The sequence below is a fragment of the Ochotona curzoniae genome, unplaced genomic scaffold, assembly GCF_017591425.1.
Source record: "Ochotona curzoniae isolate NIBS_2020 unplaced genomic scaffold, NIBS_Ocur_1.0 contig_1274, whole genome shotgun sequence".
In the NCBI taxonomy this organism is placed as follows: domain Eukaryota; kingdom Metazoa; phylum Chordata; class Mammalia; order Lagomorpha; family Ochotonidae; genus Ochotona; species Ochotona curzoniae.
The window spans coordinates 8,522,513-8,543,944 of record NW_024465023.1 but is presented as its reverse complement, the minus strand read 5'-3'; the positions used below and the strand labels follow the sequence as shown (position 1 = coordinate 8,543,944).

General features: G+C 43.8%; 1 protein-coding gene and 1 long non-coding RNA gene across 2 annotated transcripts in view; one reads left to right on the top strand and one right to left on the bottom strand.

Annotated features, from left to right (window-relative positions):
- Positions 1 to 21,432, top strand: part of LOC121168569 — a 29,681-nt gene that overhangs the window by 5,762 nt on the left and 2,487 nt on the right. The window contains exons 2-3 of the long non-coding RNA XR_005885730.1: positions 14,432 to 14,766; positions 20,697 to 20,914. This is a non-coding gene — a long non-coding RNA (uncharacterized LOC121168569). The remainder of the gene's footprint in view (positions 1 to 14,431; positions 14,767 to 20,696; positions 20,915 to 21,432) is intronic.
- Positions 6,292 to 21,098, bottom strand: GLOD5 (glyoxalase domain containing 5). The gene is made up of 4 exons (XM_040998815.1): positions 20,980 to 21,098; positions 16,438 to 16,575; positions 9,440 to 9,595; positions 6,292 to 6,616 (listed from the first exon to the last, which is right to left on the bottom strand). The coding sequence occupies exons 1-4, from the start codon at positions 21,037 to 21,039 to the stop codon at positions 6,491 to 6,493; spliced, it is 480 nt and encodes a 159-aa protein (XP_040854749.1). The 5' UTR covers positions 21,040 to 21,098; the 3' UTR covers positions 6,292 to 6,490.

Sequence of the window (21,432 nt, the reverse complement as noted above, 5' to 3'; positions counted from 1 at the left end):
TCTGTAGATCAGTTTAGGAAATCTTGTCATCTTAACACTGTAAAAAGTCTTCCAGTCCTTGAACACGTAGTGTCTTTCCATTTATTTAGCTCTTCTTTAAGTTATTTCAATTATATTTTATAGTTCTTAGTGTATGAGTCTTGCCTATATTTTGTTAACTTAATTACTAGATATTCATTTTAATGCAATTATAAATGGGACTGTTTTCTTAATTCCACTTTTGTTCATTACTATTGTATATGCTAAACTTTGGGATGCTCCCATGTCATACACAATCTTGTATCTTGCAACCTTGCTGAGCATATTCAAGGGGTCTTCAGAAAGTTCATGGAAATTCTGTATCATGAAAACAAACTATATATGAATCTCTTTTTTTGTAAAGAATTATTTATTTGAAAAAGTTACAAAGACAGAGAGATCTAGCCATTTTCCTGCTTCTGGTACACTTCCCAAATGACCCCATCAACCAGGCCAATGCAAGGAGTTTCCCCTGTGAATTCAGAAGCCCAAGCACTTTGGTTATCCTCTGCTGCTTTTTGCCAGGTGCCAGGAAGCTGGATGAGATGTAGAACAGCTGGGACTGGAACTGGCACCCATGTGAGTACCAGTGGCAGCTTTACTTGCTATACCACACCAGCTACTGGATTTCTTTTATTTATTTGAAAGTGTGACAGGGAGAAAAGAGAGAGACAGGTAGAGAAATCTTCATTCCCCAAATAACCCGTAACAACCAAGGCCGGGCCAGGCTGAAGCCAGAAGCATGGAACTCCTTCTGGATCTACCACATGTGTGGTAGGAAGCCAAGCGCTTGGACCATCTTCCAATTCCTTTCCAGGCATATTAGCAGCGAGCCAGATTAAAGCAGAGCAGCTAGGTCTCAAACAAGCACTCCAGTATGGGAAGCTGTTGCTGCAGGTGGTGACCTAATATGCTGTTCCACAGTACTGGTCTCAAGTTTCATTTTTGATCCCCAAATAAACATCTTTTATTTTTTTCATGAACATTTTAAAGAACCTCTTACGTGAATCGAGGGTTGATTCTACTGTTAATTAAGATTTTTCTGAAGGCCAGTGTGGTAGTAAGCTAATCCTCAGCCTGCAATGTCAGCATCCCATGAGAGCATGGGTTTGAGTCTAAACTGCTCCATTTTCAATCCGGATTCCTGATTATGGCCTGGGAAAGTAGTGGGGGATGGCCCAAAGCCTTGGGGCCCTGCACCTGCGTAAGAGGCCCGCTCAGCTCTGGCTGTTGTAGGAAGTGAACCAGTGAATAGAGGATCTCTGTTTCTGTCTCTCCCTCTCTCTGTGTAACTCTGAATTTCAAGTAAAATAGATAAATCTTTAATTTTTGTTTCTATGTACAAGATCACGTTAGGGGTAGCATTGTGATCAGCAGGTTAAGCCACTACTTGTGATACCAACATCCTAATCAGAGTGCTGTTTTGAAACTTGGCTGTTCTACTTCTGATCCAGATCCTTCCTGATGAGCCTGGGAAGGTAGCAGAATATGGCTCAAGTACACAGGCCTCTGTTATACATGTGGGAGACCTGAATGAAATTCTGAGCTCCTGGTTTCAGCTTGGCCTAGCCCTGGCTATTGTGGGCATGTGGAGCATGAACCAGCACATGGAAGATCCTGTTTCTATGTCTTTCCCCTTCTCTTTCTGTGACTGTTCATTTCAAATAAATAAATATTTAAATGATCAGAGAGGCAGAGAGAGAGATCATAAATCTGTAAATAGAGATAGATTTACTTATTCCAACGCATTTTTTTTCACCTTAAGTTATGAACAAGGTATGACTCGCCAGACTCCTGCAGACGTTTGAGTCTTGTCTTAAGGGTCAGCTGAGCTAATTGTAATGTCTGGGGGTGGGCCTCGTAGGTCATAGTGGGGAGGGGCTTTCCTTTAGAAGGAAGTTTTTCAAAAGAGTTGGTTATCTAAGCCAAGTTCAGCCTGACTTCCCTGTCTTCTCCCTGACTTTTCCATTTGATTGTCTCTACCTTCTTCCAGCCTCACCCAATGAGGCTGCTCAATATCAGAATGTGAAACTGTATCAGCAAAAATAAACGTTCCTTCCCAAGAAGCTCTTTTAAGATATTTTAGTCATAAAAACAAAAAAGGGGCTAATACAACAAATTACCTTTCAGTACAATGTTCAATAGAAGTGTAAGAGTGAGAGCTAGCATTATGGTGTTGCAGGTTAAATTGCCACTTGAGACACTGACAGCCCATATTTGAGTGATGGTTCAAGGTCCTAGCTGCTCCACTTCCAATTCAGCTTTCTGCTGATGAGTCTGGGAAAGCAGTGGAAGATGGCCCTAGTACTTAGCCTCATGACACCCTCCAGACCCCTGGTTGCTGCAGCCATTTGAGGGAATGAAACAGCAGATGCAATCTCTTCGTTTCTCTGTCTGTCCCTCTCCCCCACCACCTCGCCCTCTCTTCATTGCCCTCTCCCTCTCTCCCTTTGCCTCTGTTTCTTGTCTCTTGCCCTTTCTTACAAATAAAAAAAGAAGTGTTGAGAGGGGACATCCTTGATCCTTAGAGGAAAAACTTTAAGAGATCGAGAAAGTTCTCTTCTATTCCTAGTTTGTTAAGTGCTTTTATCATGAAAGGGTAATTAATTTTGCTAAATGCCTTTTTCTGTGTTTATCAAGATCATTGTTTGTCCTTTATTCCTTTAATATGGAGTATTCCACTGATTGTCTTTCATTTGTCAACCAACCTGGCCTTGTTGGCATAAACCCCACTTGGTCATGGTATACGATCCTTTTTCATATTATTGGATTCTATTTACTTTTATTTTGTTGTGGGGTTTAGCATCTATATTTAGAATATAATGATCTATAATTTTCTTGTTGTCTTTGTCTCATTTTGCTGTCAGAATGACGCTGGCCACATAAATTTATTCCCTTTAATTGCCGAGTCATATCCTGTGGAGTAGATATATCACAGTGTGTATAACCACTCTTTTGTTGATGGATGTTTGGGTTGTTTCTAATTTTTTTTCCCTTATTATAGTACATCTTAAATTTACTAAGTCATATTCCTCTGTGAACACACATGAGAAAAGCTTCACCAGCGGCATCCATCCATCCACCCATCTCCCCGCCCCCTTTCATCAATCATCTGTCTCCAAGAATATAATTAATAGGTCCACAACAAGTGATCTTTTTGTTGCTATTGTTTTAAAATTTTCTTTTGTTTGCTTGTGAGGCAAAGTTACTGAAAGAGAAAGAAACACACATAGAGAAAGATCTTTCATTTGCTGGCTGATTCACTCCCACATGGCCACAAACGCTGGGCTGGGCTGGGCTGGGTAGAACAGAAGCCAGGCACCTGGAACTCTGTCCGGGTCTCCATCTGGGTTACAGGAGCCCAAGCTCTTGCATCCTTTTCAGCTGCTTTCGCAGACATGTTAGCAGGGAGCGAGATCAGAGGTGGAACACAAATGAGTGCCCATAGGAGATGCTAGTGTCACAGACAAGAGGCCACAGCACCAGACCCAGCAAGTTGATTTAATACTTGGCAGAAGGGCCTGGCACAATGGCCAAGTGGTTAAATCCTCACCTTGAACATGCTGGTTCAAGTGTCCCAACTGCTCCACTTCTCATCCAGCTCCCTGCTTGTGGCCTGGGAAAGCAGTAGAAAATGGCCCAAAGCCTTGGGACCCTGTAGCCGCATGGGAGACCTGGAAGAAGCTCCTGGCTCCTGGCTTTGGATCAGCTCAGCTCCAGACGTTGCAGCTGCTTGGGGAGTGAATCAACAGATGTCAGATATTTCTCTCTGTCTGTCCTTCTCTCTGTAGATCAGGATTTCCAATAAAAATAAATAAATTGTTAAAAAAAATAATAGAATTTGGCAGGAAACTTTGACCACGCTTAAATTTATTTCCTCACGCTTCCTTTCTTCCTAGCACTCTTGGAGAACCCCGGTTGTTGCAGCTGGACTAGCCTCTGGAGACTGTGGAGAGCCAATCCTACAAGAATAGGAACTCCTTTAGCAGAGTCACACACCACGTCACCCATTTGCTCAGGAATCTGAGCTCTTCCCCATCTTTGGGCCTCTTCGCTAGCTGACTTTTATTTTTTTCTCTCTCTTGGTGAACTCACCCAGTCTCTATCTTTAGAACATCTCCAGAATCTAACGACTTCTTTATCACCTCCCCTGCCAGCACTGTCATGGCTGGCTGGGCTGCGGCAGCGGCCTCCTCCCTGGACTCCTGCTTCTGTCCTCACATGGAGAGTCTCTTTTCTAACACAGCAGCCTGAGGAAAATAGTTACATCTGAAGTCAGAGCATGGCCCCCTCTGCTTTCAACCCTCCTCTGGCTCCCCTTAGAATAAAAGTCAAAGCCCTCACAGTGGTTCAATAGACCCTGCTCAATCTGGCTCCTTTGCTCCCCCCACTAACTTCTTTGCCATTCCTCACACGTAATAGATACATTTGTGTGCCTCAGGGCCTTTGCACTGGCTGTTTCCAGAGCCCAGTGTGTTCTTCTCCACCTCTTCAGTGTGCAGTCAAGTGTCCCTTCATTAGACTGGCATTGTGGCATATTGTTAAGCCATGGCCTACGACATCCATATCCCATGTAGGCACCACTTTGAGTCCCAGCTGCTCCACTTCTGATTCCACTCCCTGCTAATGTGCCTGTGAAAGCAAAGCAGGATAACTTACTTACTTGGGGCCTGCATGCACTTGAGACACTAGGAAGAAGCTCCTGGCTTCAGCCTGGTCCAGCCCTGGCTATTGCAACCATTTGGAGAGTGAGTCAGTGGATAGATAAATTCTCTTTCTCTCTCTCTCTGTGTGTAATTATTTTGCCCTACCCTCTGTACCTCTGCCTTTCAAGTAAATAAAATAAGCCTTTAAGAAATGTTAAGCTGGGACTTGGTACAGTAGCCTAATGGATACAGTTCTCACCTTGTTTGAGCCAGAATCTTTTATAAGCGCAAGTTCATATCCAAGCTGCTCCACTTCCTTTCCAGCTCTCTGCTTGTGGCTTGAGAAAGCAGTTGAGGACGGCCCAAAGCCTCGGAGACCCAGAAGAGACCCAGAAGAAACTCCTGACTCCTGGCTTTGGATTGGCTCAGTTCCAGCTGTTGTGGCCATTTGGGGAGTGAACCATCAGATGCAAAATCTTTCTATCTCTCCTTCTCTGTATAAATCTGACTTTCCAATAAAAATTAAATACATCTTTTAAAATGTCAAGCTTTCCTGGGTCATCCCATTAAATATTACAAACTGCTCCAGCAGTTTTTGTCTTCATTCCTTCTTTTCTTTCTTCCTTTTAAGATTTATTTACTTGTTTGAAAAGCAGAGTGACAAAGACAGAGGTGGACTCTTCCATCTAATTAGGGTGGACCCTCCCCTAATTGCCACAGTGGCTGAGTCTAGTCCTAGAGGCTAAGAATCTGGGACTCCATCTGTGAGTGTCCCCCATGTGGTCTCCCATGTGGGTGGCAGGAGCCCAAGCACTTGAGATATATTCTGCTGTTTTCACAGATCCCTTAGCCAAGGGGTAAACTGGAAGCACAACTTGAATCAGAGCCCATATAGGATGCTTGTGTTGCACACAATTGTGCCACAATACTGGCCCCTGCATTTCTTTTGTGTATTTGCTTTTTCTCTAAAGCACTTACCAATCTCTGACATATTTAATATTCACTTTTCTATCCATACCACTAGAAGGGCAACTCTACATACAGATGCACATATCTGATTTGTTCAGTATGATTTCTCCAGTACTTGGAACAGGGCCTAGCACACAGTAGGTGCTCAATATTTGCTTTATAGTTTACTGAATGAGTGAATGGTGTGGTGGTGGTGGAGTGGGACAGAAATAGAGGGAACTTGACCTTTTCTCACCTGCCTTGTCAGGAGTTGAGCCTCAGTTGAGATGAGCCTGACTTGTTAGATCCAAACACAGAAAGGGCTATCCTAAGAATGAAGCCTGAGAAAACACTGCGGGAAGGAGTGGTAGCATCTGGGTTGATTCTTGAAGGTCATGGGATCACAGAGCTACAAGGGTCAATGAGGCCCGTGACATGAACAGCAGGCAGCAGCTGGGTGAGAGAGGTGAGTTAGAATAGGATGAAGAAGGATGGATTCACTGACAAGGAGAAGTCATTCAGGGTTTTGAATTCCAAAGGGATGACCTTGAATTTGACCTTCTGAGACATTATGCCCTGGTTGTGGATCTCCATGCAACTCAGAGATCTTACCCCCCGCCCAGGGCAAAAAAAACCCCAGACAGAGCACTGAAACAGCAATAGTGATGAGCTAATAGGATTGGAGAAGTTATCCATTTATTGAGGCAGCTTGGATAGAAAATTTCTGAACATAGAAGTTCGGTCCTGAATTTGTTTGAGCTCCACCCACAGCAGGAAGGATGAAGTGCCTAAGTCTTCAGTGCTGCAGGCAAAGGTTTGCAAGAGGGGTGGGGAGGGGCAGCATCCCTGGGAACAGAATTGGACAGGACTGGCCTCAATCACGATGAAATGTAGTTGGATACTTCAATCAGATTTCTGTCGGGATCTCGGAAGTAGATGGACATAATAGGCCCTTTTGCCCCCGTTCTGGGCACTGGACCCTCCTCAATGGGGATGTCACAGTCCTGAAGTGAGAAGAGAAGACAGAAGTCATTTTTCAAAGACCCTATGTAGATCAAAATTGTCCTTTTGTGGCCCAGAAGACACTAGAATACCTTTGCATCTTTCTGATCCTACCTCCTACCTTTCTCCCCAGCTACTTACCAGCTGTGTGGCCCAATGACCCTGAACCTCAGTCTCTGCACTTGTCAAACAGGGTTAATAACATTACCTAGGATCATCCAGTGAATGGCAGAGCTGGAATACAAACTGAGGTGATTTGTGCCAAAGTTCATACTCAACCTCTGTGCTTTATCCACTTTAGTTCCAACCCAGTCCTTTTCAGACACTTTCCAAGGAAGCAGCCCTGATTATTTGCACCAAAGATGTTCATGACTTGGGTCTGTGTTCCACAAAGGAGGAAATCAATTTTTTTTATAATTTTTTTTTTATCACAGAGAGGTAGAAATAGAGCCAGAGGTCTTCCATTCACTTTCCACAGGGCCACAATGGCCAGGGAAGCTAGGAGCCCCTTTGGGTTCTTCCATGTAGATACAGGAGCCCAAGCACTTGTCTCATCTTCCACAATGTCCCAGGCAGTATTAGCTGGGATCTGGATTGGAAGTGGAGCAGGTGGGACTAGATCAGTGCCCATATAAGATACCAGCACTGCAGGTGGTGGTTTGACCCATATTCCACATTGCCAGCCCCATAAAAAGGAAATAATTTTAAATGACTTATATGAAAAGATTTTTTTAATGTTTTAGAGACACTAACATATAACAGGACATGAGGAATGTTACTCTCTTTTCAGTGCTTCTGAGATATTAAGAACATGCCTAGAGGGTACAAACAAGCCCTTCGGACATCCTTAACTATCTGCAAAATCCTTCTTCATGCTCAGGGAATGAAAGTTGCTAGAGTTTAATGACATTGCCATGCCTTTAGAGCTGTTGGCTTTTCCAGTTACTTTCCCTTTATGCTAAGATCCAACAGGTTTTTCATATATTTCATTGAATAGTTTTCTTTGATCTATTTTTTGAGATTTCTTTATTTTTATTGGAAAAGCAGATTAGATTTACGGAGAAGGGAGACAGAAAGAACTTCTTTCTGCTGTTTTACTCCACAGATGGCCACAAAGGCCAAAACTGAGATAATCCAAAGGCAGGAGCAAAGAGCTTCTTTCAGGTCTTGTGTGGATGCAGGGTCCCAAGGACTTGGGCCATCCTTCACTGCTTTTCCAGGCCATAAGCAGAGAGCTGGATGGAAAGTGGAGCATCTGAGGCATGAATCGGTACCTGAATGGGATCCCAGTGCTGGAAGGTGAGGCTTTGGCCATTGAACCATCATGTTGGGCCCATAATTTCCTTTTATTTAGGGGGTACTTATGCAGGGCCAGTGCAGTGGTTTAAATGGCTAATCTGCCTGTGGCACTGATATCCCACATGGGTGCTGGTTCATGTTCCAGCTGCTCCACTTCTGATCCAGTTGCTTGCTTATAACCTGGGAAAACAGTGGAGGATGGCTCAAGTCCTTGGTACTCTGCACCCATGTGAGGGATCTGGAGGAAACTTCTGGTTCCTTTCCTCGAATTGGCTCAGCCCTGGCCATTGCAGCCCCCTGAGGAGTGAAATCAACAGATGGAAGATCTCTCTCAGGCCTGGTGCAATAGTGTAGTGGCTAACGTCCTTGCCTTGCACGTGCCAGGATCCTATATGGGCACCGGTTCTATTCCCAGCAGCCCCACATCCCTTCTAGTGCCCTGATTGTGGCCTGGGAAAGCCTTGGGACCCTGCACCCAATTGGGAAACCTGGGTGAAGTTCCAGGCTCCTGGCTTCAGATCGGTGCAGCTCCAGCCATTGCAGCCACTTGGGGAGTAAATCAGCAGACAGAAGATCTTCCTCTCTGTCTCTCCTCCTCTATATATATCTGATTTTGCAATAAAAATAAATCTTAAAAAAATCTCTCTCTATATATATAGCCCTTTCAAATAAAAAAATAAATTTTAAGCATATTTATGAAAAGGAATTTAGGTATAAATTTTTTATAGAGCTGATGTAAAGTTTTCTTTTTATTTTATAAATATTATTTGAAAAGCGGAGGTGGGGGGAGAAAGAGGAGGGATTCATTTTCCATCCCCTTGCTCACCACCCAAATGACTGCAAATGGTTGGATCTCCCATGTGAGTGGCAGGGGCCAAGTATTTAGGTCATTAACTGTTGTCTTTCTAGGCACATTAGCAAGGGAGCTGGTTCAAGATGAGAGCACCTAGGATTGGAAGCTGCCCTCTGATGTGTGCTGTCAGTGTTGGTTAGTGGCTTAATTCACTGTGCCATAGTCAGGGGCCCCAGGAAAGTTTACTTTCTTTTTAAAAAGATTTATTATTATTGTAAAGTCAGATTTACAGAATAAGAGAGAGAGACAGAGAGAAAGATCTTCCTTCTGATGGTTTACTCCCCAAGTGGCCACGATGGCTGGAGCTGAGCCAGAGCTGAGCTGATTTGAAGCCAGGAGCTTCCTCTGGGCCTTCCTCAACTGCTTTCCCAGGCCACAAGCAGGAAAATGGATGGGAAGCGGGACCACCGGGACACAATCTGGCACCCACATGGGATCCCAACACGTGTGAAGTCAGGGCTTTAGCCACGAGGCTATTGTGCTGGTCAGCAAATATATTTGCTTACATGAAAAAATCTTGTTTGTCAAGATCAAGAGTAGCTGTTGTGTACAGGAAATGTCTGAATGCAGTGAAACCCATTATATCTGAGGCTTGAGGAAGACCTTCGTGATGCTTCTTGGGTTTTCACAGAGTCTGCCATAGCTCTCTCAAAAACAACTAAGTTCCACTCACCTTGAGGTGCTGGATGATTTCCTCCAAAGGCACTTCTGTGATCAGACATATGTCTAGGGAGCCAGGAATTGGGTGAGCGGCTTTAGGCTCAAATTCCTTTCCCATCTCATGGAGATTAAATTTCTGGTCTCCAAAACATAGTGCTTTCCGATTTCCCTATTTGTGGGCAAGAAAACAACAGAATTAAACTCCCAACATGGGTGTGGCCCTTTGTTAGTTTAGCTGTTTGGACTAGCTTTTTGTTACTGCCAGGATCTCATATCTCTTTTTCCAGTTTACATACAATAGAACTGAAGGAAATAAAGCACAGAGGCTGTGAAACCCTTCCATCATCATGGTGTTCTTGATAACTATACACAGTGAAGTGAGGATGTTGCTCAGATGGTTCATTCTTAAGTTCATCCGGGCAAATAGCTTGAAGTTCTGCATCAGCACCACTGGGTGTGTATCCTCGTCAGTCTTCATTAATACCATTTGTTTCTTTGCAAGGACAAAACTTTCTCAGCTTTTCCACTCAGTCTTCAGCAACATCACAAATCACTCATTCATTTTCCTTCTGGCCACCAACAGCCCATCATCTTCTCTTGGTCCCTTTAAGTGAGGTGAATGGTTTAATGTGTGTGTGTGTGTGTGTGTGTGTGTGTGCATTCCTTCTCTATTATTATTTCCATATTTCCCCCCAATAATATGTTTCTAGCACCCATGACCGAGAAAGTTATTTGCTTACCCAATATGCATGTCCCTTTTGTTTCATAAACAGAACCCATTTCAGTGAGATCAATTGTGTGTCCAGCTTGAAAAACCTCCATTTCCCAGCATTCCATGCTAGGCAGCCATCTAAGAAACTTTCTCAGATAGAAGCAATTTTCTCAAAAATAGGGTGTAAGTAGGGGCTTGTGGGAATTTCCCTGCCTCACTGAGCTAGTACTTTCTGTCCATTCACTTCCTCTTCCTTCTCAGGCACTGCCCAAGCTTCCACTGACTACTCGAAATTGCTTGTTCAATGGCAGAAAGAGAATATTCAGTCTTACTAAAACCTGCATATTTACTTTTTTAAGAAATCCTCCATAGATGCTATCTGGGCAGCCATACTTGTCTGCTTCTCTCTACTGTACTTCTCAACAAGTGCCATTGGTTGTGCAACTTCTCTCTTTTAGGTCATCATGAAACACACTATATCCTCTCCGTTGAAAAAAAAAACATTACTTTTTTCATGTTAATACTTGTTATTTCCCACAATAAAAATTTACTTTGTTTTATTGTTTCTTGGAGTCTGGTGTGGCTGATGAGAAGTCCAATAAAAATCCATTTTTTATTATTTTCTAAAAATTATTTCTGGTGCTGGCATGGTAGCATAGTGACTAACACTCTGCCTGAGGCACCTGCATCCCATATGGATGCCAGTTCTTGTCCCAGCTGTTTCACTTTCCCATTGGCTTCCCTGTTTGTGGTTTGGGAAAGCGCAGGAGGTTGGGCCAAAGCCTTGGGACACTGTACCTCTCTGGGAGACCCAGAGGGGCTCCTGGCTCCTGGCTTTAGATTGGCTCAGCTGCAGCCATTGCAACCATTGGGGAACTAAACCAAGAGATGGAAAATCTTTCTTTCCTCTCCTCTCTGTAAATCTGCCTTTCCAATAAGAAGAAAATAAATGTTAAATAAATAAGTCTTTTGAAAAATTATTTTCAAGGCAAAGAGACAAACAGGAAAAGCTTCTATTTGCTGCTTCACTCCTGAAATGCCTGCAATTCTGCCACTGGGCTGCAGCTGAAACTCAATCCATGTCTGCCATATGGGTGGCAAGGGACCGGCCATTTGCAACATCACCATCGTCTTCAGGGTATGCATTAACAGGAAGCTGGAGTTAGGAGCTAGAGCCAGAGAGTCCCATGTGGGACATAAGAGGCTTAAACACTATGCTAAATGACTACTCTTTTTTTTCTCTATTTTTCTTAAAAGATTTATTCATTTTGGGGCATGGCGCGATAACATAGTGGTTAAAGCCCTCGCCTTGCACGCACCAGGATCCCATATGGGTGCCGGTTCTAATCCCAGCAGCCCCACTTCCCATCCAGCTCCTACTTGTGGCCTGGCAAAGCAGCTGAGGATGGCTCGAAGCCTTGGGCTACACGTGTGTGGGAGACCTGGAAGAAGCTCCTGGCTCCTGGCTTCGGATTGGCTCAGCATCAGCTGTTGAGGCTGCTTGGAGAGTGAACCATCGGATGGAAGATCTTCCCCTCTGTCTCTCCTCCTCTCTGTATATCCATCTTTCCAATAAAAATAAATAAATCTTTAAAAAATTATTCATTTTTGGGCTGGCACAGTGGCTCACCAAGCTAATTGTGCTGGTGCTTGAAGGTTCAGGATAAATCAATCTTTGAAAATAGCATATATACATACATATATACATATACATTTCTGTCTGTGCAAATCTGATTTTCCAATAAAAAAATTTAAAATGATATGCTGTAGTTCTGATTCTGTTTCTTCACTTTTCACTCATTTGGCCCTTTTTTTTATTAGTTTTTTAAGATTTATTTTATTTTTATTGGAAATGCAGATATACAGAGAGGAGGAGAGACATAGAGGAAGATCTTCTGTCTGCTGATTCACTCACCAAGCAGCCTCAATGGCAGGAGCCATGCCGATTCAAAGCCATGAGCCCAGAGCTTCTTCTGGGTCTTCCACGTGGGTGCAGAGTCCCAAGGCTTTGGACCATCCTCAACTGCTTTCCCAGGCTACATTCAGGGCACTAGATGGGAAGCGGGCTGCTGGGATTAGAACCGGTGTCCATATGTGTTGTGGGCTAAGGAGTTGATTAGTGCTCATTGGAGTGGGCAGGAACAGGAACTGGGCTTGTGGCTAAAAACATCTAGACTAATTGGACTCATCTGTATCCAATATCCTGACTAAATGAAGATGTGGGGGGAAGAGTATATAAGGAAAGGTGAAGGAGCAATAAAGAGAGACTTTGCAGAGACTTCTAGCATCACTGGTTTCCTGTCAGCGCTTCATCTCCAGAGCCTCTCCCTGTCCACGATACTGGCTCTGCTGGTTGGAGCAAATGGTGCCCAACGTGGGACACAGTATGAGGGACACCTGGAACTCTGGAGGGGCATTAATGATTTCATCCCTAGACCTTCTCCCCATCCTGGAGGATGAGGGATAATCTGAGGGACCCCAGAAATCTGGAGGTAAGCTTAGAATTATTTTGCAGGGGCATAGGTAAAGTTATCATGGGGCAAGAACTTGCGAAAGTGCAGGTGATTAAGGGAATCAGAGATTTGTTCCAGTTACAAGGCACTGACGCTAAGCCTAATACTGTGTAGTTCATTGAAACCGTCTGCGAAATATTCCCATGGTTTGCTCACCATTTTTCCCTGGCACTTGGTAAAAGATGTTTTGTCATCTCCTCAAGCAGTAGTGCAACCCTTCCTTAAAAAAAATTATCTGTTAGAAGGGGGAGGGAGCCGCAAACCAGGGTAAAAAAGGAGCAGGAACCCCAAACCAGAAAAAGTCTGGAGAAACTGCGCTAAGATTTCCGGTCCTTTTCTGAGGATGAAGAAATGGAAGAGGATAGAAGTGAGTTTGCCGAGGATCCTCCATCCATAGAGCATGTGCCGAGCAAAAATCTCTTTTGGACGGGCCTGGAGACCTCTGCACTGCCTGTGCCATCGGCACCATTAAATCTGGGCACAGCTGTGAAATATTTATGGGAGCAACTTCAGCGTCTCTCCCTTCAGTTGAGGCAAAATTAGCTATAGCCCCAGATAAAATACAACTTATTTCTCCATTTAATTATTGGAATTTCAACTTTTTCAGAATTGTATTAACCCCCCCCCCCAAATTTCCATAGCCCAGATGTTTTTAGCCATCTTTAAAAAGGCATCCAAGAATTCAAAAATTCCAAATTCTAGGACTTACCTTGGTATTCTAACGAGGCCTCAAGAATGCCAACAGATTTATCTCTCGTTTTGTGCAGTTAATCAGGTTGATTGAATTATATTAAGATTATTTGCAAATGGACATGACACACATCCCAGAGTTTGGGACACTAAAGTATGTGCATGTTACTGTCTATATTTGCTCTGAATTTATTGTGGCTACTGCTCAGACAGGGGAACAAGTCAGGCATACTCTAGCCCATTGCTTTGCATGGGAACTCCCAAAGTTATTCAAACTGATAATGGGCCCTGCTATATCAGCAGTAAGTTTTGTGATTTTGATGCTTCCCACCATTTACAACTAATTACAGGCATTCCTTATAATCCTCAAGGACAAGGTGTTGTGGAATGCGCCAACCATACTATTCAGGATTACCTTATTAAACAAAAAAAAGAGGGAATATAGCACTCACCAACATCATTTGAACCTTGTATTATTTATCTTAAATTTTCTAACATTGGATGCTGAAGGATGGTCAGCTGCAGATCATCATTGGAATCCATCTCAGAAGCAGAAGGGTTATGTGATGTGGAAGGATCCCTTGACTGGTCAGTGGCAAGGCCCTGATCCCGTCCTCATATGAGGGCAAGGATCAGTTTGTGTTTTTCCAGAAAATGAAAATGGCCCACGGTGGATTCCTGAGAGGCTTATGCAGCAAGCCCCTGCTGCGGAGTCTTGTGAAAGCTCGGGTACTGGCCATGGTGACGGCATTTGAGTTGGAAGATCAACGGGACAGGCAAGTATATTAGGCCTTTATATATATAAGTATATTCGTATATTGTTAAGATGCCATTTTTTTCTTTCTCCTATGAACACCGAGGTCCCGATATTTCCAGCCTTTTCTATGTGGTAGCTTTGTGGGGAATGGGCATGCACTGCATAACCCCCCTTTTTTCTTATTAAGGGAAATTGTCAATTATTCCTTTGGAAATTATCAGTTCTATCACTCCTCTGGATTTGAGGACTCGCTGATGTGGGTGAGCCTTAGCTCCTTGAATTTTAAGTCTGTGTCTGCCTGTGTTATCCCCCCTTTTTTTCACTTACATACAGAAAACGTCTCTGAAGTGAATTGCACTGAGGTCAGCTGCACCCTAACAGCATGTTGGAATGGCAATGGAGATACTGCTATTGTCATGTGACTGCCCGGAGTCCTGCCTGTGCCTGTCGGGGCTAATGGAGAGGCCTCTGTTGGCCTGATAAGGCATAAAAGAGACTTTGGCATAACATCAAACATCATATCCAGCATTGCCCTGACGTCAGCAGCCACCACCACAGCAGCAGTGACCCTAGGATACCCTACTGCTACCGCTGAGACCATGAACAAGCTTGTGGAACTGACTGCCTGAGCTATAGAACAACAGAACTGTACAGATGAACATATGCAGGTGGGCATGCTTATGTTGTAACAGCAGGTTGATTTGTTGGCAGAAGAGCAGCAGATGCTGTGGGATATGGTCAGGGCCTCTTGTTCCTCATCATATATCTTTATGTCTATAAGACCTGTGTAAGTGCAAAATGTTTCCCAAGCCTGGAAACTGCTGTCTGCTTATTGCTACTGAGCTAAAGATACTCCTAGCCATAGAACAGGGTTACCAGCCTCCCCAAGTATGGTTTACGCAGCTGCAGCAGGCAATGCATCGAATGGCAGTCACTGACAGGTAAGATGGACTGGGCACTGACCAACCTAAGACAGGGGCTCCATCATGCTACAGAGATTCCTGATGATGGGTAAGGCTAATGGCTTGAAAGTCTACAACCTAAGACAGGTGCATTCAGGTCTGCTTTAAAACAAAAAAGGGGGCCCTGTTGTGGGCTAAGGAGTTGATTAGTGCTCATTGGAGTGGGCAGGAACAGGAACTGGGCTTGTGGCTAAAAACACCTAAACTAATTGGACTCATCTGTGTCCAATATCCTGCTAAATGAGTATGTGGGGGGAAGAGTATATAAGGAGAGGTGAAGGAGCAATAAAGCCAGACTTTGCAGAGACTTCTACCATCACTGGTCTCCTGTCGGGTGCTTTATCCCCAGAGCCTCTCCCTGTCCATGATGCTGGCTCTGCTGGCCAGAGCACATATGAGATCCCGGTGCGTGCAAGGCGAGGACTCCAGCAGCTAGGCTACCATGCCAGGCCCTTTTATTAGCGTATTTAAAAAAATTACTTTTTATTTATTTGAAAGACAATGACATAGAGCAAAGAGAGAGAGAAAATCTTTTTTATCAGCGGGTTTATTCTTCAAATGACCACTGCAGCTAGCAATGGTCTAGGCCGAAGAAAAGCTCCTGGAACTCTATTTGCATATCTCATATGCACTGGAGACACTTAAGGCTTTGTGTCATCTGCTGCCTTCCCAGACACATAAGAAGCAAGCTGGATCGTATTAATCAAAGACTATTTACTTGAAAGGTAGTGAAATAGAGAGAGAAAGAGAGAGATCTTCCATCTGATGATTCATTCTCCACATGGCTCAGCATCCAGGGTTGAACAAGCTGAACAAGCTTCAGCACTAGCTGTTTGATAAATTAGGGTAGGAAGATATATATATAAATAAATATATATATATAAGTAAATAGAATATTAGATTAAAAATTTGCTTCAGGATCTTTTTTTTTTTGTCTTTTAGAATCTTAAAGGTCTCTTTTGATTGTCATTTGGTACTGGTGTGACTCTTGAGAAATCTGATGTTTTACTTCCTTTGTGGATGAAATATATTTTCATTCCTCTGGAAGGTCTTAGAATCTACTTTTTCACCTTGATGTTTTTGAATTTTGTAACAACATGTGAAGTGTCAATGTGCTAGATACTCAACACTTTCCATAAAAAAAAATTATGCAGTTTTCAGGGATGATATCTGTAATAACTTTGCTCCCTTCTTTTTTTCCACTCTGCCTCTTGAAGTTCTACTATTTAGAGTTTGGCAGTTTCTTTTTTTGTTGTTGTTTGTTTTTATCTTTCCTCCCAGATTTTTTTTGTGTCTGTTTTTGGAGTTAGGTCATATCCTAAAGTGTTAAATTTGAGTCCTTCTTGCAGTTTGGCTGCACTCAAGGGAAGTAGTTACCTTGAACGTCGTGACCTCCATGCCCAGGATCTTGGAATAAAACGTGGTGGTATCTTGGATGCTCTTTACTGTCATCACAATGTGGTCAAGTCTGTGGATAAGACACCGGGAGGGGGTCTGACTGCTGCTGCTGCGTGCCTGAATAAAACATATATAAGCAATCAAGAGATCACACTGTCACGTGTCACTCAATGTTTCTGTCTCATCTTTCCTCACTTCCCAAGTTTTTGTATGTTTTTTTTCTTCTCCATTTTAAACAAATTTATTTATCTTATTGGAAAGGTAGATTTACAGTAAGAGGAGAGACAGAAAACCTGCTGGTTTACTTCCCAAATGGTCAATCCAAAGCAAGGAGCCAAGATCTTCTTCCGGTTCTCCCATGTGGGTGCAGGGTCCCCTTTGAGCCATCCTCCACTGCTTTCCCAGGCCACATTAGCAAGGGAGCTGAGTGGGAAATAGAGCAGCCGAGACAGGAACATCCCATATGGGATGTTGACACTACAATCAGATGATTAGTCAATTGAGTCATTGCACCAGCCCCTCCTTTTTTTTTTTTCTTTAAGATTTGTTTATTTGAAACACAAGATAACAGAGAATAAGAAGCAGATCTTTGATCTACTGGTTTATTCCTCTTAGCTTCAATGGCCAGAGCTGCACCAGGCCAAAGTCAGGAGCCAGGAACTGCATTCACTTTGTTGTCCCAAGTGAATGGTAGGGATCCCAGCAAGCCCTTGAGCTATCTTCTGTGACCTCTCCAGGCACATTAGCAGGGAACTGGATCGGAAGTGGAGCAGACAAGACACGAATTAGCATTTCAATATGGGATGCCAGTGTTACAGGTCGCAGTTCAACCTATTGTGTACCGATGTCTACCTCCTACCCCAGTTCAAGAGGAAAGGCCTCAAGAAAAAGCAGTAGAATCTTATTGCCCATGTATGGGTTTGCAAGTCTGCCATGCCCATTCTCTACTGCTTCCTTATTCTCTTTATCTTTCCAGGTGGCTAAAGCTAAAGACTGAGGGAGAGTAGAGACTAAACTAAGACCACACTCCTCCTTGTTTGTAATTGGAATTCATTCATCTCTTTTGCAAGAAATTACAGACACAGGGAACGCCCAACTGTATGAATACAAGCACCTCTGCTGGTCAATTTTCCCTGCCCCCTTCTTTCTTACTCCACACCTGTGATTACAGAGGGCAGAACAAGAAGGGAGCATTGCAGATGAAACATAAGGTTTTGGCATGTTATTTACAAATCTACTTCCCGCCTTTGGTACATTTCCCATTAGATTTTATCTCTTGACTCGAATTCTGTAGTCATTTGTGTATTTACATTATATGTGCTGCAGAATTGTATCATGCCTGTGGTCTGGCACTATAGATTGTAGGGTATAATGTTGAAAATAGCCAGACCAGAATTTAGGTAGTTTCTTTGTGCCTTGGTTTTCCCTTCTATCAAATAAACAAGATTTTGGGGCCAGCGTAATGGTTCAGTGGCTAAAACCTCACTTTGCAAATGCCAGGATCCCATATGGGCACCAGTTTGTGTCCCAGATGTTCCACTTCCCATCCAGCTCCCTGCTTGTGGCCTGGGAAAGCAGCTGAGGACAGCCCAAAGCCTTGGGACCCTACACCCACATGGGAGACCTGGAGGAGGCTCCTGGGTGCTGGCTTCGGATCGGTGCAGCTCAGGCCATTGCAGCCACTTGGGGAGTGAACCAACAGACAGGAGATCTTTGTCTCTTTCTCTCCTTTACTGTAAATCTGCCTTTCTAATAAAAATAAGATAAATCTTTAAACAAACAAAAAATAAACATGATTTTAGGAGGATACTTCAACAGTTCACAGAAAGAGGCTGGTGCTGTAGCTAGCTGGTAAAACTGCTACCTGCAGTGCTGGCATTCCATGTGGGTGCTAGTTTGAATCCTGGCTACTCTACTTCTGATCCAGCTCCCTGCTAATGCACCTGGCAAAGCAGCAGAAGATGGCTCAAGTGCTTTCGCCTTTGTGCCCATTGGAAGACCTGGAAGAAGCTCCTGATTTCACCCTGACCCAATTCCAGTTCGCAATTGTGGACATTTGATGAGTGAATCAGTGGATGGAAGTTTTTTTTCTTTTTCACTATCTCCTTCTGTGCCTCTATCCCTTCCTCTTTCCCTCCCTTTCTGCAACTCTGCTTTTCAATTAACTACCTAAATAAATACATACTTTTTAAAAATATATATGGAAAGTAGAATTAAAAAGTAATCATGGGGCTGGCATAGTAGCAGAGCAGGTCACCTCCATTCTGTGGTGCCAGCATTCCATATGGGCACCACTTCCTGTCCCAGCTGTTCCAGTTCCCATCCAGCTACCTGTTTGTGGCCTGGGAAAGCAGCAGGGAATGACCTAAGTCTTTGAGCCCTCCCATGGGTATGTGGGAGAAACGGAAGAAGTTCCTGGCTTCAGATTAGTACAGTTCTGCTGGTCGTTGCAGCCATTTAGGGAGTGAACCAGCAAATGGAAGACTGCTGTCTCTCTCCTTCTATAAAAGTAAACTTATAAAAAAAAAAAATAAAAGGTAAGTTCACTTTGGTGCATTCATAGGTTTTTAATGGTATATGTTTTCCAGGAATATTTTGAAAACTGCTTATATACTTACAGGTATGTTACAAAATTGTATTTTAAAATATTAGGACAATGTGTGACACATAGAAAGCATTATAGAAAAATTATGGCTATTAGTGATAATGATGTTATAGTCACCCTGTTAAAATCTGGATTCCTTACCATGGCCCTCAATCTCTACACTTGCTGTTGAACTCAAAAAGCCACACTGTTCTTTAACCTGTTCCTATACCTTCAACCTAAGGGACTTTGCACCTGGTTGCCAGACTAGGATGTAAATTTTCCAAGGGTAAGACTTCCTCTGTTGTGTACTTCATCGCTCCCCAATCAATTGTTAATAATAGTTGCTAGATGGATTACTACCCTCTAAACCATTAGGGTCAACTCTGGGCACAAAGCCTGTGTACTATTCTATTCTATTTGATTCAATTCCATTCGATTAGACTCAATTTCATTCTATTCCACTCCAGGCTACTTTATTCTTTTCTATCTTGCTGTATTTAATTCCATTAAAAGCAGCATACTTTAAACAATTGATTTCACCAAGCCCCAGCTTAAAAAAAACACTGTGTGTTTCCATTTGCATGAGTGGAAAAGGCATTAGCAAAGTTGCTGAGTTGTGCTGTTCTCATGGATACAGAGGGCCCACGTGGACACAGGGGCAGCAGAATGTGAAAATGACCAGCACTTAGGCTTTGAATGGAAAACAAAGTCATATGTTGAAAAAAAAAAACTTATTAACCTTTCAACATTTGTAGAATCTGTGATAGCACCCTCTTTTCATCCTTGATATCAGTAAAAAAAAAAAAGTAATTTCTATTCATTTCTCAAGCGAAAGCAGAAAGGACTGATTACTTTGATGTTATTTGTTTTCTCAAATGTACATTTGCTTCCCATTTCACCAAGTCAGCTGTTCTGTTAATAATCACCCTCCTTTTGCTTCGTAGAGTTCAATTTACTGGTAGTTTCACAGTGTGTTGATTTGCAGTTCAGGTCATTGATTTTTCTACTTTTCGGATGCCTGCATTTGGAACTATAGATTTGCCCTTAAACACTGCCCTTAAGCACTGCTTTAGCCACATTCCCCTGGTTTGGAGAATCCACTGCACCTGTTCCTACCATAGTCAATACACTAACAGTCAGTCACTCCTCAGTGGATTCTATTCTCTTCAAAGACTTGGAGCATATTCAAGAACAAGCAGGGTAATCTCTCAGAAAACAGGATACACCAGGGTGGCTTCAGATGCTGGAGTAAGGGAGGGATGAATGAGAGGGGAAGACAAATACCATGTTAAGTAGGGGCATGAATGAGAGAGGGCAAGGAGCATACTTCAGAAAAAGATGACTGAGACATGGTCATCACTTGAGGTGTCAAGTCCTGCTTTAAGCACGATGCAAAATAGAAGCCATTTTATTTCTCGCAACAGCCCCTTCAATCGGCATAGTGAGGGTGCCTACAACACCTTGCCCTCCCTCCCTCAGCTTCTCCCCACAGGGAAGGATTGTATTTTCCTACAGAGTCCTCCTCAGGCTGCCCCCTGGCTCTGGGCTCTGAAGTTCTTCCAGCGCACCTCAAGGTCAGCACCTCGTTTGCCGGCCCCTCCCCACAGGCCCTCCTCAGGACCAGCACAGTGAGGCGCTCTCTGCTCTCCAGGGATCTCTCTGCAGCTGTCGCTGCACCTGTGGCTGCGGAACACCCAGAAGGAGCAGCCAGCTGGGAGCCCACCTCCCTGTGCCACAGAGCCTTTCCGTGAACCTCTGCTGCCCTCTGTCTATGAAAGAGGAAGACAGAAGTAGAAAGAAAACCAGAAAATGGTGGACAGCACACCAGGGCAGCCCACACAGTGGAGGGAAGCAGATTACCAGACCCAGGTTGGTGGGTCTCTCTACTGCCAACAGCCATGCCCCAGGCCCCCAGAGGGGACGCCCCCATTTACCTGTTTTTCCAAAGTCCTGCTCCACATTCTAACTGGCAGCCTGAAGGGCAGACGCAGCATGGCAGGGTAGGTATTCTTACCCTGGGGCTTCCAGACAACCTTCTTGCCTGTGGGCGGTGGCACCACAGGAAGATCAAAGGCCAGGAATGGGGCGGAGAGCCTGGGAGGGGGTGGACTGTGGGTGTGGTGGAGGTAGGCGGCACAAGTACAAGAACTCTGGTAGAAAACTCAAGGCCTTGGAAGTGAAAGCTTAAGGAGGCTGCGTGCAGAGGGTGACTTCTAAGAATACAGAAAACCCACCCATTCCCCAATCTTTACTGTGGAGTCAAACAGATACACATACACACACAGAATCGCAGTGACTGATACCTCCTTGCTTTACCTGCCCAAAACATGTCCTGTAGAAGGCACCATCCATCCACCCTCCACAGGCAAACACAGGCTGCTCTCATT

Bases quoted from the DNA above. Each gene is read 5' to 3' on its own strand.
- GLOD5 (XM_040998815.1), bottom strand. From the start codon at position 21,039: ATGCTGCGTCTGCCCTTCAGGCTGCCAGTTAGAATGTGGAGCAGGACT. The intron at 16,576-20,979 runs GTAAATGGGGGC...TGTTTTATTCAG, and splicing joins GCAGGACTTTGGAAAAACAG to GCACGCAGCAGCAGCAGTCA. The intron at 6,617-9,439 runs GTGAGTGGAACT...TTCTCACTTCAG, and splicing joins AAATCATCCAGCACCTCAAG to GACTGTGACATCCCCATTGA.